The sequence below is a fragment of the Epinephelus fuscoguttatus genome, linkage group LG10, assembly GCF_011397635.1.
Source record: "Epinephelus fuscoguttatus linkage group LG10, E.fuscoguttatus.final_Chr_v1".
NCBI classification, from domain to species: Eukaryota; Metazoa; Chordata; class Actinopteri; order Perciformes; family Serranidae; genus Epinephelus; species Epinephelus fuscoguttatus.
Window position 1 is genome coordinate 36,241,665 of NC_064761.1, and position 17,205 is coordinate 36,258,869.

At 40.0% G+C, this 17,205-nt stretch overlaps 2 protein-coding genes across 3 annotated transcripts in view; one reads left to right on the forward strand and one right to left on the reverse strand.

The window, feature by feature from the left end:
- The window catches only part of gng12b (guanine nucleotide binding protein (G protein), gamma 12b), a 45,747-nt gene extending 39,125 nt beyond the window's left edge, over positions 1–6,622 (forward strand). Inside the window, exons 2-3 of one of the 2 annotated variants that reach the window (XM_049588509.1) lie at positions 3,702–3,822; positions 3,911–6,621. In XM_049588509.1, the coding sequence (XP_049444466.1) occupies positions 3,730–3,822; positions 3,911–4,036 (219 nt within the window). In that variant the 5' untranslated portion in view covers positions 3,702–3,729 and the 3' untranslated portion in view covers positions 4,037–6,621. Of the gene's footprint in view, positions 1–3,701; positions 3,823–3,910 lie in introns of both variants that reach the window. The other variant, XM_049588508.1, reaches the window with a different exon arrangement.
- A 6,453-nt stretch (positions 6,623–13,075) lies between these two features.
- gadd45ab (growth arrest and DNA-damage-inducible, alpha, b) lies at positions 13,076–15,171 on the reverse strand. The gene is made up of 4 exons (XM_049588811.1): positions 15,022–15,171; positions 14,443–14,544; positions 14,129–14,336; positions 13,076–13,903 (listed from the first exon to the last, which is right to left on the reverse strand). The coding sequence occupies exons 1-4, from the start codon at positions 15,069–15,071 to the stop codon at positions 13,790–13,792; spliced, it is 474 nt and encodes a 157-aa protein (XP_049444768.1). The 5' UTR covers positions 15,072–15,171; the 3' UTR covers positions 13,076–13,789.
- Positions 15,172–17,205: the final 2,034 nt, after the last annotated feature.

Sequence of the window (17,205 nt, forward strand, 5' to 3'; positions counted from 1 at the left end):
CAAAGAAGGCCAACCAGCCCTGATGTAAAGAGTACAGTGATGAGAGAGGGCTTTGCAGTTTGTAACAAATCTCAGTGCACTGTGATATACAGCATCTAACGTGCAAACAGTGTGCAGATGCAGATCACCATAATACTGAACTAAAATGTTGCAGCAGCCAGTGTTTTCCCAGCCTCAAAAGAGAAATGACTTTTTATCAGCGTCATCATCATGTCAAAATGTGAAGTTGTTTAATACATTGGTTTGTGACCAAATACCCGCAAACTTATGACATCAGCCATGGATTAGCTGTACTTTGTCTTTAGTGCTAATTAGCATGCTAACATGCTTGACTAAAGTGGTGACAATGGCAGTCATTATTTGCTAAACATCAACATGTTAACCTTGTCTTTGTGAACATGCTAACATGTTGAAGTTAGCATTTAGCTCAAAGCACCAATGTGCATATCGCCTCATGGAGCTGCAAGTACGACTCTAGTTTTGTTACAGCTTTAAGCCTGAGATAGAGTGGTGTAGGAATAAATCCTAAAACATAAATATATAATGATGAAAACTGTGTGTGTGTGTGTGTGTGTGTGTGTGTGTGTGTGTGTGTCTGTCTGTCTGTCTGTCTGTGTCTCTGTTCCACGTTTTTCTCCTCACTGACTTGGTCAGTCCATGTGAAATTTGGCACAGCTATTGGCCAAAGGGGGGCGCTACAGCAACCGATTGAAATTGCAAACTTTGAATGGGCATATCTCATGCCCCGTATGTCGTAGAGACATGAAACTTTGCACAGAGATGCCTCTCCTCATGAGGAACAAATTTGCCTCAATAACCCCTAACTTCCAGTTATATAGATTTTCCGCCATTTTGAATTTTTTTCTTCCTAGGAAGTTTGACCGATCTGCATGAAACTGGGTGAACATAATCTAGGGACCAATATCTAAAGTTCCCTCTTGGCAAAAGTTGGAAAACTTACTAAAACTGAGCTTCTATAAGGAAATGAATATTGCGGAGGGCGTGGCTCATCACATAAAGGTGTATAACACCTCAAGGGTTTGTAGGCATATGACCACACATAATCTGAGGGGACCCCTCCATTATTGACCCGATCAAACAAAATGGGGGCGCTAAGAGCTAATTTCTTATCTAGGTCTAACCGCCATATCGATTTTTACTAAACTTGGTAGATATGTAGAACAGGACGCCTCAAGGTGACTGGAGAAATTTAACTCTAACTGGCAACTGGGTGGCGCTATAACAACACAAAAATGCTTAAAAATGGCTAAAATGCGACCGATCGCTGTGGCTCCCCCTGTGGCTGAATGTTTTGGGTTTTTTTTCTAATTTTTGGCTATACCAAATATATATTGGTATGCTGTACATAATCACGGCTGTACTATGCTGTACATAATCACGGAAACTGTCAGTATGTCATTCTGTCAGTCAGTCATTCTGTCTGTCCCACATTTTACATCTATGTGAAACTGCACATAGGCATTGAGGATTGGCATAGGTAGAAGGTGACAAAGCTACCAATGGGTATGGACTAGTGAGTTATTATTTTTGCACTTCCATTTCCCTGAAGTCAATGTGTTTTTCTACTAGGTTTTTGGTTAGGTGCCTGAAATAAGGTCTGTAGTTAACTCAAGCTTATGAGACTTTCATGTTTTACGTTTACACATCTTCAAAAAGGTGGTTGCTAACAAGTGGCTAAATTAGACTACAGAGCATTATCATGCCAAACATAGCTTTACAGCCCTGTTGTGGTGGTGAAAATTACACTTAAAGAATCATAAAACTAGTGTTCATTTGTGAAGATTATCTTGTCGAACAAAATGTGCAAGTATCATAAACTTTTGTTTGCCACAGAGATTATTTTCTGCAATAATCCAAAATCCAATTGAAAAATCTCACTTGCTTTATGGAGAGGGAACCAGAGTGATGTTCAGGCAAAACATCATCCCTGCACCACTCTGTATACATGGAAATATGACATGGAAACGTGCTGTGGTTCTACCATTACATAAGGCTGTGATAGCAGTGATCTCAACAGCTAAATACCTTCCAGATTAAGCTTGTCCTGCTGGCAAATATCCTAGAATCTTTGGTTAACTCACAACTATGCGCCCTTATTGACGTACTGAATGTACTACAGCCACAGCAATGTGGTTTTCACCTATAGGTGCAGTAATAAAATTGTCAGGGATTGTCTACTTACTGGACAAAAAGCAATGTTGTGCCTCTCTCTTTGTTGACCTCTCAAAAGCATGCAATAGTGTCAGTCTTCTCTCTCAATCTTCTCAACTTTCTTAACAAACTCGAGTCTATAGGCTTCATAAAATGTCACATTTAGTTGGTTTCATGCTCAGTTTACCAGGAGACTGTTGTGGCTGCTGGTGTCAAACCCTTGCTATCAGTTATGGGATGTCACAGGGATCCTTGGGCCCATAACATTTACATCACAGATAAATAACATTATTCCTCCCAATCAGCACTCACTACTAAACATAGTTGTTATGCCGATGACACTATTTTATATCCCCTGGTTCTGCTCCAACCTTGACTCTTACATAAGCAGTTAAATGTTTTGCAGTGTGTTTAGATATATCATTAACTACAAGTTTCGTACTCACCATTGTTCTGTGTATCACAAAGTTGGATTCACTTCCCGAATGACAAGAAGAAATAATCATCATGATATCTATCCATAAAGCTTTCAAACTATCTCACATCTCTTCTCATAAATTTCTTGTAATCACAAAATACACTGAACAGACACAACAATAAAATCTCTGACAGCTAAAGTGAAAAACTTGATCTTGATGTCTTTATAGTGCAATGTTCTGCTGGGAAACCTTGGGTCCTGGCATTTCTGTGAATGCCACTTGACATGCACCATCTACCCAAACACTGTTGCAGACTGAGTACAGCCCCTCATGGCAACAGCACTCCCCCGATGGCATGCCATACCGCAAAAACTGCTCAAGAATGGACTGAGGAATGTGACAAAGACCTCAAAGCATCAACCTAGACTCCAAATTCACCATATCCCAATCCAATTGAGCATCCGTAGGGCATGCTGGAACAAGTCCGATCGATGGAGGTCCCACCTCACAACTTATAGGACTCCCAACACCCTAGGACACCCCCAAATGTCCTGTGTCTATGCCTTGACAGGTCAGAGCCAAGTGCAATTCAGGGAGGCCCCACAGTGGGTACTGGCACATCCCACAGATGCTTGATCGGATTGGGATCAGGGGAGTTTGGAGGCCAGGTTGGCGTGCTTGGTCTGCAACAGTGTTTGCATGTCAAGTGGCATCCAATGAACTTCAGGAGCCAAGGTTTCCCAGCAGAACACTGCATTGTAAAGAGATGATAAGTGTCATCCCCCTCACCTGGCAGTGATTTTAATGTTGTGGCTGATAATTACTGAACCAGATATCCCATATATACCACTAACCCCTGCAGAACCATGTATACTTTAAACGGGATGAATTACAAACTGCTTAATTGCTGATTGGACAAAATAATTGTGTTGACTTTGTATGACAGCAGCCTGACCTTTGTGCTCCCGATCCCACAGGAACATCTTGTAGCCAGGAGTCAATTGAATAGTCATTACACTGTGGCTTTGTTGGTTTCTTTGTGCAAACACCAACTGCATCTCACCACTAATTAATCTAAGTAGAGTACATGTATTTTTTTTTCTAATCCAGGTTTGAGCACAGCTGTCCAAACACTGCGATGTCATCAAAAATGCAGAGCTCCAGTAGCATAGCGCAGGCCAGACGGATGGTGCAGCAGCTGAGGATAGAGGCCGGCATCGAGAGGATAAAGGTGCCTTTATATCAACAGTCGTTCATGACCCTCTCTTGTCTCTTGTGTATGTCAAGGTGGATCAGCATGTGGACTGATTTCTTTGCAGGTGTCCAAAGCCTCATCAGACCTGATGCGCTACTGTGGAGAACATGCCAAGAATGACCCGCTGCTCATGGGCATCCCCGCTTCAGAAAACCCTTTCAAGGACAAGAAGCCTTGCACTGTTTTGTAGGTGAACATCTGAACTTTTGCTGCTTTCTTTTTTTATTCTTATGTGGGAAACAAAAGCTGTTCACAACTTATCTTAGCGCCAGTGTACCCCCCTTTACTTTTTCACATGCCTGCTGCAGTTTAAGGAATGTATTCTAGATACCAGTTACACCAAAGAACAGGCAGAAGCGTGAAGCTGTGGCCTGGAGTTGAGCTGTACCATGGATGGGAGAGATCCTAACTCTCTAATTATAACGGCACACATAAACAAGCCCCCTTAATCATTAGTCCAATCAGATTTAGGCTTTCAGCTTTCACCTCTTGCTTTCATCAGGCTTGCTTCAGGAAACAGTTGTTGGAGGTTGTGTTTTACTGATAATGAGAGCCAGAGATAATGATATCCTGTCCCCAGACAAGTAAACTGTCTGTCACATGAAGACAAATAGACAGAGTGGAGGTCTACTTCCACTGATGCATAACTCCTCAGAAACAATCACAAATAATAGTCTTGGCCATTAAATTGTTCTCAAACAACTCAAATCCTAATCAAATTGTTCTATCTAATTCAACCTTTCCAGAGACAAACAGTTCCCTGAAAATGTTGATGGGATTTTTTTTTCAAGGTACTAAGAACTGCTTTTACCAGTGTTAGGATGAAGTATAGCTTATTTACATTTACATGTTACCTCAAGCTAGTTGCAATCCTGTTATACGGCAGACTTTCAATACATACTTCAATTAAATCCAGTGCAAAGCTATTGAAGGAATACTTCACCCACATAATTATCATTTATAAATGAATTAATTTGTGTAAAAAATGTTGCTTTTCTCACATGCCTTTACAGTGAACGAAGAATCCAAAAGCAGAAAATTCTGTATGAATCTAAGTCAGCGGGATCTGTGTTAAACAACAGCAAAACTATATCAAAACATCAGTTTATAAACCCTCATAAAACTCGTGCAGTATGATCCAAGTCTCATTTATCCGGTCGTATGCTCAGTACTTGCCAAACACATGCATTCATGCTAAAACCATACTATTTGAAACACTTATGCATAAAGTAGCACACCTGGGCACAAGCGTGCATTTAAACTCCATTGAGCAGAGTTCAAATGCATGGTGTTGCTTGCAGTGATGCAGTGGTTAGCACCATCGCCTCAAAGCAAGAGGGTTCTCGTTTGAACCTGCCGGCCGGCAGAGATCCATCTGTGTGGAGTGTGCATCTTCTGCCCATGTCAGCATGAGTGTTCTCCAGGTTCTCTGGCTTTCTCCCACACTCCATGTGCCAGTGTGATAGTCTAGCGACCTGTCCAGGGTGTCAGCTAAAATAAACTCCAGTCCCCCCATGACCCTGAAAAGGCTAAGTAGCTACTGATAATGAATGAATAAATGAATGTGTTTGTGATGTACTGATTCTCCGTGCACACGTTTTTTTGAATGTTTGTAAACTGATATTTTGATTTAGTTTTGCTGTTGTTAATTGCGGCCTCCTTTTACTCCAGTTCATCAAGAATGTTCTCTGTTTTTGGATTCTTCGTTCAAGTTCAAGTTTTCTTGACGAGTTCAACGTAGCATGGAATAACTGATCAAGAAATGATCATTTTGTGGATGATGTCTTGCCTTAAATTGTGCAGTTTTAATACCAGAGGGTAGAATTCTCTTGACAAAACTGTCTAAGTGTCTTTTTTAGTCATTTTCTTTGCATTTGCCTTAAAAAATGAATGTAAAACTCAGTCCAACTATCTCTAAAAATGACATGTTCAGATGAGATCATTGTGCATGACCCTTTTGCATGAGGTATTCCTTGATTTATAGAAAGAAATATTCATTATGAGGCCATCATTGCTGAAAGAAAAGGATTCAAGACCATTCTGTGCCATCTTATCACATCTACCTACTTTAATGTCACTATGTTCTTTCTGCAGAGCCAAGGCTGTACTATTCAGGCACTTTGAAACCGGTTAACACCAGATGACTGTTATACTGTTGAGTGTAAAAACATTCCATGTTTACAGCTGCTCTAAAATTTTCTCTGATTTTATGGCAACTGGCAGTGTGTAGCTGTGTCTTTGTGTTGTGTGTGTTGGTGCTCATGCAAAACATAAGCAACTAATTTTGCAATTTTACCGGCCAGGGCCTTAATAATGAAGTGATCCGGCTTCAACCTCTCGACTACCTTTTTAGTCACATAAGTGCTGTTGTCTAATACTGTGAATAAGGAAGGCCCCTAAGGGATCTTACAATAGGCTATTAACTCAAAATGACTCATGTTCAATAATGGTTTCCACCAAGATAGATCTCATACGTCCATAAATATTGTAGCACATTATGGTTATCCATGAACCACAGTGTATGCTTGCTTTTTAGGATTGTGCTGATTCAGTTGAACCTCAACTTTGCATTTCTGTTTTGTGACATTAATTCAACTTTTTGAATTAAAACTGAGCGTGTTGTTGTTTCAGTCAGTTTTTACTTGTGAATATGAATTTGTGTTTTTAGTAGCGAGACAATTACAATGGTTTCTCACACCTTGTGAGTGTAGGTCAGAACTTATTGTATGTCATGTTCTGCCTTTACCTGTTTGTGGTAAATGCAAATAAACCTATGAAAAACACGTCATTCATTTTATTATTTTTTTTTCAACTAATGTAAGATAAAAGAAAAAGACAAACAAACGTTATAGGAAAAGCAGTATTTTGACAGCCTTGGTTGCTAAGACGGAATATCTGTTGAGTTAATGTTCCGTTAAGCATGTGTTTAAGAGCGTGTTGGATGCATCCATGTATTAGTTATTTATTAGTATGTGAAATAGCCATTTGTATGAATCGAGTGACAAGTTGTAACTTGTAGTGAGTATTACAATTACTGTGCAGTTCCTTTTAGCTCTGTGGAGTGTTTTAACATCTTTCAACTCATTGTTTTGAATTTATAGCACACAAATTGACTGTTTTGGTTCACTCTCAAGTGAAGCATTTAGCAGCTAAAGATCTTAGGAATTTGTGGAGATCAAATCAGAGCTGAAAGGAGAGTGAAAATTGGATTTCCAGCTGTCTGAGAGATAGAAACACAACTCCAATTGACCTATGGCTAAGCCATGCCCCCCTCCACTCACTCGGACAGACTATCCACATTCAGTGACTGGTGCTATGGCAGGTGTCACAGTACATGGCCTTTCGCAGGAGGCAATTGATGTTTTTTGGGGACATAACGATCAGATGGAGGGATATATTAATCATTTTATTGTTGAGAAGGTCGATGAAAAGCTTAAATTACAAGCCAAAATTTACAGGTCACAGTGCACGCTTGTGAACTGCATCTTGTTGTCGTCGCCATCAAAGACAACAAGTTAAAGTGCCACTGAAGTTAAGGTTTTTGGCTCAGAATATGAGAAAAGGATAACAACCTTTTTACCATCTTTACAAAGAGTGTCTCTCCGTTAGTTTGGTGCTACAGTATTTACACTGAATCATTCAGCATAACGTTTGCCAACCTTTGTTATCTCTGCGATTACAGATAAGTTAATGAAGCTAAGCTCCAGAAGTTAACGTTAGCTTAACTAGAGCCCTTTGGACAACAGCTAACAATGATGTACCATCACCAAAGTACAAAACTAGAACAAAATAGGCTAATGAACTCCCAGCAAACAAGGTGACATGATGAACAACGCAGCTAGGAGCTAACGTTAGGCTAACTTTAGCTAACGTTAGCTAGAGATGTTAAAGATAACTTTATATTTATTTCCAGCAAAGTGACAATATGTTGCCTGAAACACAATGTTGACTTACCTTAGAACAGATGTAGACATCATTGTTAATCTTATTCACCTGTTAAAAAAAAATACACCTCGTCGCCCAGCCTCTCAGGATACCTTGTGTCGGAGTTGCATGTACCCCATGCACACCGTTTTCTGTAATGCATTTCAATGGACGTCCAGGCAGAGAATGTCCGAGTGTATGGAATGGCTATACGCACTGTGATTGGCTCATCGCGTTTGAGGGCGGGACTTAGCCATTGGTCAGTTTCAGGCAATTCTTTGCTAACATGTTAGCCCTATCAACTTTATGAGGTGATAATATGTCAGTGTTTGCAGCAACCAGCAACCTCCAGGGCTACAAAGTGAAGCTAGTATGGAAGTGCCAAAAACTACAGTTGCTTGAATGGTCACTTGAGGCTGGCCCCAAAAGTGAGTCAGCCCTAAGTCCCCAGGAACGGTGCCAGGTTTTCAAACCAATTTTACATAGTGGCCCAACATGGAGTTACAACTTTCAGGTCTATCATGAAATGCCATGGGGCCAAAAGATTTTTTCCATTGACTTCCATTGTGAAAGAGACATCTGTAAATCAGTTGATACATTTTTTTGAGTGTCATAACTCCCACAACCTATACTATTGGGATATGATGCATTTGGTCTGATAACATTTCGAAAGTCTAGAAGAGCCGCAAGATTATATAATTTTATCCCTAGTCAAGTTACTGGAGCGCTAAACCAGAAGTTAGCTGTTCGGCTGTGGTAAGTCTCCAGTGCGCTTGCTCTATGGGCCTCACGATGTGGAAGATTAAGGTGTTTTATACCAGGGATATTGAGGTTTTTTGGCTTCATGCACCACTGAGCAACTTTCATAGGGATGAATAGAGCTCTGCCTCCAAGGCTGTCACCAGTTCTCTTGTACATCGATGGTCAGTCCCCATAGACCCTCATGTTACAATAACTTTACAGCAGAAACAAACATCTTTGCAACATGACACATACAAATTTCCTCATCCATGACAACTGTACAGGGGTGTATTTTTATATGATTCAGTGTTTTAAATCTCTCCAAATATGGTCAGTTCTGGCTCCAAAAATCCAAGATGGCGACAGCCAAAATGGTTTAAAATGGGAGTCCACAAACCAATAGGTGACGTCATAGTGTGTACGTTCATTATTGTAGGCCCTGATCACACACAAAGCACATAATTAAATGCTAGTAAAAAAAAAAAAGAAGCTTGCTATGCCTTTTTATTTTTGCCATGCAGCCACCCCATCACATCCTTACTCTGACCCTTCCCATGTACTCAATCTACCTTTTTTTTTTTTTTTTTTAATCTCACGTTAGTCGCTAGTTCCTAAAATGTTGAGGCAGAGGGTACTTGCTGTAGCTCTGGTTGAGGGTGAGAGGCTGTCAGCAAATAGTTTGCTGGGCACAGGGAAACATGAGACCCTAAAAAAGAGGGTGGATAGTTGGTCCAGGAGCTTCTCGTCCATGATGGCCATTTCCAGGCATATTTTAGGATGACTCGGGGGCAGTTTGACAACCTGCTGTCTATCATTGGGCCGTTTAGCTCTGGGTATCCAGCAACTGCTACCACCAGTTTCTCCTCCACTGTGAACTTGTTGTTGTGACCACCTCTCGAATCATCCGATTACACAGTTGAAGTTTTTTCCAAATAGATGCAAAAAGCTTCATTCTCATTAAAACAATCACTAAAAGCCGCCTTCAACTGTTAAAATGCTTTCTATGTGATCGGGGCCTTATACATACAGCTTGCTACGTTGCTAAGTGGCCAACAAAATTAAATAATGCTGCTTTAAAATAAAACTTACAGACACTTTGTTCTGATCAAAGGTTAGTACAGTTTTGTCTTGTTGTTCCTGGCTACATTAAACTTCACTGATGTGTACAGAGTCCCTGTGGTTTGACTTCCTCAAAGTGTTCACACGGGAACAACTAGATACTCAACCTTAGAATTCAGCTATTACACACCGCACACTATCTGATGGTATTCATGACTACAGTCTGTATTTTGAGGGTAGTAACACTTGCCTGCTCAAACTGAGAGAGAGAGATACTTATTCTGCTATAACTACTTTTACCTTATTTGCACTCAGTAGTCGTTCACTGGTCCCATTGTTAACCAGTTGTCATTCCTTTGTTGGGTTCACAGGTCACCGTGTTCAAATAAGAGGATGAGTCTCTCTAGTTTGAGGTCAGGAGCAGATAAACATTCGTGTTTGCTCCAATTTCTCAGTGAAGGTTCTTCTGCTCCCCCGAGACCTGGCCACCCTGTTATGCAATGACGGCTCGGAGCTGCCCTTTCTCTCCTTTCTCCTCAGGTGTGATGTTACAACCACAATTGGGTCAGGCCATATTTGTTGGCCCACATTGATGTAACCCTCACTCATATCAGATGATGGATAGCGCTGGCTTTGTAGCAGCATCGTTTGCAGTGATTGTATTACCTGTCGGAGTGGTGCATAAGCTCCGGCATAAGCTGTTGAGCCAGTATCTCCAATATCTCACCTGGTTTCAGTGTCTACTCCCTGTGTGACAGAAGACTGCGGTTAAGACGGAAAAGTGATTCTGTCTTTTAACCCTCTGGAGTCCACGGATGCGCCGGTGCATCCAAATCACATGACTGATTTAAGATGACATAGCAGCAAGACGCAGCTGTCTCCGTTTCAAGTTGTGTCGAAAGTGCAAACTTCAAACTATGTACCATTTTAAAATTGTGTTAATAGGCCAAGTGAAACCAGACTTATTATAAATAGTTTGCACCATGCTTTTTCCTGGATATTGTCATCACATCTGGTGCGCGTTTGGTGCAGCAAGAAAGGGTAAACACAGGCTATTCTAAGGAAAGTGCCTGCGAGCAGAAGAAAAACATGACACCCCCTTTCCTATTGGTGGTGTTTTTTGTGCTATTTTAGGTCCAATGTGTTAATACAGGATGTCAAAATGAAAAAATAACAGTTTTTAAGGTGAAATTTAAAGGTAAAATCAAAAGTAGTCAAAAACAGCCAATTATACCCTCGATCACAAAGGGTCAATAATCAAAATGGCTTTCAGGTGTCATCCTGCTCTGGTATTCCTGGTATTATTATTGTTCAGAAAAGAACAATCTCAAACTTTATTTTGGCACTTTTTGTGTTTCATCCAGAGGCACAGTGTGAACTTCTACAAAATGTTTACATTCTGCTGAACTTCCTAAAAAGAGAGACATTAGCGAAACCTCAGCGTCACTGACAAGTGTTGTGTTTCTGTGGAACTGAAGAGACTCTTGCATCAGTTCAGCGAAGGGTGGATCTGCATGTTTTTCCACTCTGTGCACATTTTATCACATTTCCAAAACTGCACCCTTAAACACAAACCCTCAGGCCACTCGGTCACGCCCTGCACTCTTCTCCAGTCCTCCAGTATTCTGACCCACTTTTCCCTCTCCATCTGCTCTCTGCCACCTGATCGGACCACCACAGAGGACTGTTTTCCTCTTCATTTCCCTGGCTGCACACTGTCATCTCTGCAGCAGGTCAGCCTCTCTGTGCACGCTGCCTGTTAATTACAAGTGCTACTATTGTCAGCGGTCAGGGGGGGAAGGCCTCTATTCACAGGGCTATTTTTGCCATGAAGCTAAAGCACTGTACGGCTCTAGCAATGGAGACCTGAATAACCCTGACTCATGCACCCATTGTCTTGTGACCCTCTGTGTTGTACAAGGCTTTGTCCCTCCCCATTCTGCGTAAGCACCAATAATTTCTGGTTTTCTCTTTTTTGCACAGTCTAAAACAGGTCTCTGGTAGGTTATTTTTCCGTCTTGCCTCTCTGCTATTTTTAATCCACTCTGCAGTAAATTTAGCTCTGATTGCGTAGCTGCAGAGGGCCGGGAAGAATGAGCTGTCACGATGAGCCACTCAGACTCGCACTACAATGGGAATTCTCCCCCCTTCAATGTAATTAGATCCTCAATCTGTGCAAAAGGTCACATTTGACTGGAGTTCCCATGCAAGAGCAAGGCTGGTTTCAAGAAATCTCATGTCTGTGGCTCATACTGGAGCGTGTGCTTACTCAAATACACTTGATTTGAGTATTTCCATTTCCTGCTGCTTTATATCTATATGTTTCAGAGACATTTATTGTACTTTTTACTTCACTACACTCATTTGATAGCATAAATTACTCAGCACATTCTGATTAATCATACAGATTATAATCAACAAATAAAGTATGATGTAGTATTACAGGTTAAAGTAACAAATTAGCCAGCACTCAGTGATGTACACAAAAATGCATACAGGGTTCCCACCTGTCTGTGTACCAAATTTCCAAACTTTTCAATGATTTTTTTCAGAGACCCATAATTTTTTTTTTTTGCCCCACTTGCCCAAAAATTTTCAGATATATCTAACTCTGTTCAAACATAACTTCAGCTCGCTGGCATACAGGAAAGGAAAGATGAACCCAGGGAGGAAATGTTGAAACGTAAGCAATGGCAAACAAAACACTGTCACGCATCAACGCGTGTGAGAGCCATGTTGCGTCGACAGCTACAGACAATTGAATGATTCTGACTAATTCTCTGACTTTTCCAGGCCTGGAAATTGTGATTGTGAAATTCCATAATTTTAAGAGGTTTTCCAGGACCATGGGAACCCTATGCATGAAAAGTTATAATCCAGTAATACAATTTATATTATTCTGAAATGGGCCATTCTACATCATGTGTACTTTTATTTTTGGTACTTTATTTTGATGCTAATCAGCCCCTCCAGGATGATGTGATAACGACAATTAGCACAAGCTTGCAATTTTACCCAATTACTGCAACTTTACGGCAAATTTTAGCGTTTTAAATGGTTAACATCGGCAGCATGTTGATTCACTCAGCCCCGCCCTCGCTCTCTGTTAATTTTACAAAGGTAAAAAAGTATTAGCCTAATACTTTTTGTACTTCAGTAACATTTTGAATGCAGGACTTTTACTTGTGAAAGTATTTCTACACTGTGGTATTACTACTTTTAGCTAAGTACAAGGTCTGAATACTTCTTCCACACCTGCCTGTAACCAATCTCGTCCATCAATGAGAGAAACAAGAGATACAACCTGCAGACAAGGTGAGAAAGGTGTGAAGAACTTAACCTGCCCAGTAACATGCCAGGACAAAATCCAAACCCTGTCAGGCAGCATGTTGAGCTTCATGTGTGCCAGCTGTGGGCACAAGACGTAACCCTGCTCCTCAGGACACAGTGTTCCTACAGGCATAATAAACCTGCAGTACCTGGAAATCATGAAGGCGAAACCACCTTTTAAACTGTTGTTTGTTTATTTCATTCAACTTAACAAGCCAAAATTCCATGAACTATGCACAATAAATATAATCCATTAAATTAATAACACATATAAACATCAGTTAGTGAACAGGTCTAACATTGCATTGCCCTTAAGTTAAAATAATGATAATAATAATAAACTGTGAAAACTTTCCCTTTTTGAATTATCAAAGTGACATGTTTTAAATACTATTAAATAAATGTGCTGTTAAAGAAATGCTCGGATTTGGTCTAATTTTCATGAGGAATTCTTCCGGCTGAGAGCTCTGACTGGTCCTCTCCAGCATGGCCCAGTTCTTGAGAGTCTTGTCAACTGAGGCTCTCTGTCTGCTCTCCCCCAGTCCTGCGCCTGTGCTCACCACCACGTGCGCTTGTCCACTCACATGGTTCAGTTTCCTGTAAAGGCTTCTTTCTCAGCAGAGAAAGGTGCAGTCATACATTGGAAATCCTGGAACCCAGACTGCTGAGTCACTCTTCCTTGGCCCACGAGTTCACGCTGACCTGGTAAATTCGTTGGAACGCTTCGCTTCCTTGTGTTTCTTTATTTCTGCCCCTCCCATCTCTCCTTCTCTCTCTCTCTCTCTCTCTCTCGGGGCACTTTCCAAAGGAGTCCAACACAGACATTAACACAGGCCTGGTGCAGTTACTTTCCCCCAATGCACACAATACATTAATATTCCAAGCAGTTTCATCGGTCGGGCAGGTTGATAACAGGCACCCACTGGTCCAAGCAGCGGCTTTCTCTGCAGAATCTGGTCACTTTGCTCAGCGCCGGGTCCTTCCACAGTGACGACTGGGGATTCTGCAGAAGGAGAGGCACAGCAGTTACCATCTGCTCATTTATGAAGCATGCAAACAGACTGAAATAACTCTGATTGCACAACCACTGCTGGCAACAGTTGCGTGCAAATATGACCTTGGTACTGACGCTGACACTGCCTCAGTGAGGGCAAAACAACTCCCCTTCCAGTCTGATGGGAAATGAGCAATACACAGTAGTAAAGCAGACGTGAGTAACGACACTTACTGTAACTAGAACACAGTGCAGGTCCATGGGTTCCCCTCCAGGTTTCACCCCTCCGAGTATCTCTGCCAGACGCCTCATGTTGCTCACTCGCAGGATGTTGATGTCATTCTCGCAGCAGAATGCCTGGATCAAGGTGAAATGAATCTGGAGAGCCACATCCTCCTCATCGTCTGTGGCCAGCAGACACAACACCACATTGTCTGGATCCCTGAAAGCAAAGACAATAGAGGGTTGTCAGGAATACGAAGCACGTCTCACCTTTTACCCTTAGCAGATTAACTTAAGCCACAGTGGTTATCTTAACCTTAACTTACGCGTTAAGGGACTTTGCTGCCTCGTAGACTCCAACTGTGGTGCAACCCTGAGGCAATGCAGAGCTGAGCACCTCCTCTAATGCTTTAGCCACCGATTCCATCCTGGAATAGAAACATTTATTAAAATATCATCCAGCAAAACACACAAGAAAGCAGCCAATTCACATAAACTCCCTGTTATGTCACATTAATATTCATAAGCTGCACTTGTATTCACATGAGGTGGGTGGGAGCTGATGAAGTTGCACGATGCACACTGAAACGTGGACAAGACACTAAGACATGTCTGCATCATTAATACAGATTAGACTATAATAATGAGCACGTAGCTAGCTAAAACTAGCATAATGTTAGCATAACTTGGTTAGCGCGAGCCGACTTGACGTTAGCCGACCGTTAACTAGCACTATATGACACCAAATGTCGCTAATGACAGACAAAACTAAAAGTATGAAAGAAACAGACATTAAAATAAGTTTTGTCCACGCTGAGGCATTTGCAAAAGTCTTAAAAACGTCGACATGTAAAACTTGTTACGAAGCAAAAACGAATAAAAGTGCAGAAACAAGTCAAGCTAACCTTTCAGAAGAATTATCTCCACCGGTTTCTTCAAAAGTCATATTGCACATCCGAGCGGTTTGATATGTTGTTGTAATGTATCCAGAGAGAAGAGACTGTGTCTGAGTGCTGAGAGTCTCACTGTGTGCCCGGTGGAGTCGATGCAACGTCTCTAGTAGAGAAACCCGCTGTACTCACGGCTCATTTACATAAACCGGTCCCACACCGGTCACATGGACACACAGGTTATTATCAGGGTGACTCTGTGGATGTGGCGACACCCTGTGGCCGTGACTGGGTACTACAACTGGGAAATGGAAATCAACTTCTCCCAGTTAATAATAATAATAATAATAATAATAATAATAATAATAAATATTAGTATTAATTTTAATATTATATTATCGTATATTATTATTATTATTATTATTATTATTATTATTATTACAATATACGGTAATAATAGATTTAGAGGTCTCTAAAAAAGAGCACAACAATAATTTTAATAATAACAGATTTGTAACAATAATAATATTAATAAAAATTCTGAAAATACTTCTAGGACTCAACTCAGCTTTATTCATATAGCACCTTTCATAAATTCAATTCAATTCAACACCCCTAACAGAGACACAATTTCAAGGATGACACAAACAAGAACATAAAGTGTGACGACACCCTGTGGCTGTGACTGGGCCATTACCACTGGGAAACCAACTTTTCACAGTTTATCACTAAATAATAAATAGCTCTGGTTTGAACTGGATTTAGAGGGATTTATGTAAGATTTAGAGGTCTCTTAAATATGATAATGATAATAATAATAATAAAAATTATAAAAATACTTCTACTACTCAACTCAGCTTTATTTATATAGCACTGTTCATACAAACATTCAATTCAATTCAACGCCCCCTGACACAGACACAGTTTCAAGGATGACACAAACAGCTGAACATAAAGTTTTGCAAGAAAATTAGAAATTAGAAAAAAAGACAATAAATTAAAAAAATAAGAATAAAAAGGAAGTAAATAAATAAAATAGAATAAAAATAACCAGACAGGATAAAACCCAGTGGTTAAAACTTAAAATTCAAGACTGTAATATTACTCCACATTAAAAAGTCACATTAAAAAGATAGGTCTTTAATTTACTTTTAGAAATAGACAGAGAGTTTGCTATTTTAATCTCCAGAGACAGTGATAATAATAATGCAGATAGAACAACAACAACAAAAGAGGAGTATTGAGGAGTCTTGATAGTATATTGTTAGTCTTGTTTTTTTTATTGCTAAATTTACGTTTACGAATAAGACTGTCTACAATGCACCAGCACGCACAAAGATAACTCTGCAAAAGAGAGCCATTAGAAGGCATTTATTTAATTTTTATTATATTTCAGTTCCATATGAACTTTACAAATCCATGCAACAGTAGCAGTTCTGTCTGCTGATGAGCTTTCTACGTGTTTTTCCTCATTTAGTGCTTAACTTCTCTTTCTAAACTTCTTGTAACAATATGTATGACAATGTACATAACTTTTTTGAACTGCAAATTTTGTCCCCAAAGGAAATCTTTATCAACACCTGTTTTATCTAATATGATAAAGTTTTCGGTCTCTTCATCTTACTTCAATGATTTTTACTGCAGCAGAATGTATCTGAAAAGCCAGTTGATTATATTATTCTAGTAGACTACCAAAAGTTTAATTTATATTTGTGATGTTAGCAATTTATATAATAAATACCGATACTTGTGTGTGGATACAATATTGCCATACAAAAATATCACAATACTATAAAAAAAATAACCTATATATATATATATATATATATATATATATATATATATATATATATATATATATATATATATATATGGCACATGAGAATCCAGAAAATATGAGAATATTATGGATAAAAGAAGATAAAGGTAAGTGTAAAATGTAGGCAAATATAAAGCATTATAAAGTATCTGTGAGATGCTATGGTTGATCAAAGCCACTATGGACCCCAGTGCGTCTTGTCACACACTGCCACCCACTGGCCAGGTGTTGTAAGTGCAACACAGATCTCTGAAAACCAAGATGGCTGAAGGAGTGCAAGAAATGTTGTGCAGCTCAGGAATTCATCACCAATCCTACTATGATAGGAGACACATGAAGGTAAATAAAATGTGTTAACATCAAGTAACATCTAAGAAGAA

What these genes read in the sequence shown, in the direction of transcription:
- gadd45ab (XM_049588811.1), bottom strand. Translation starts at nt 15,071, where the DNA reads ATGTGCAATATGACTTTTGAAGAAACCGGTGGAGATAATTCTTCTGAA. An exon ending in GGAGATAATTCTTCTGAAAG is followed by an intron (nt 14,545 to 15,021) that starts GTTAGCTTGACT and finishes TTTCTATTCCAG; the next exon opens with GATGGAATCGGTGGCTAAAG. An exon ending in GCAGCAAAGTCCCTTAACGC is followed by an intron (nt 14,337 to 14,442) that starts GTAAGTTAAGGT and finishes CTTTGCTTTCAG; the next exon opens with GGATCCAGACAATGTGGTGT.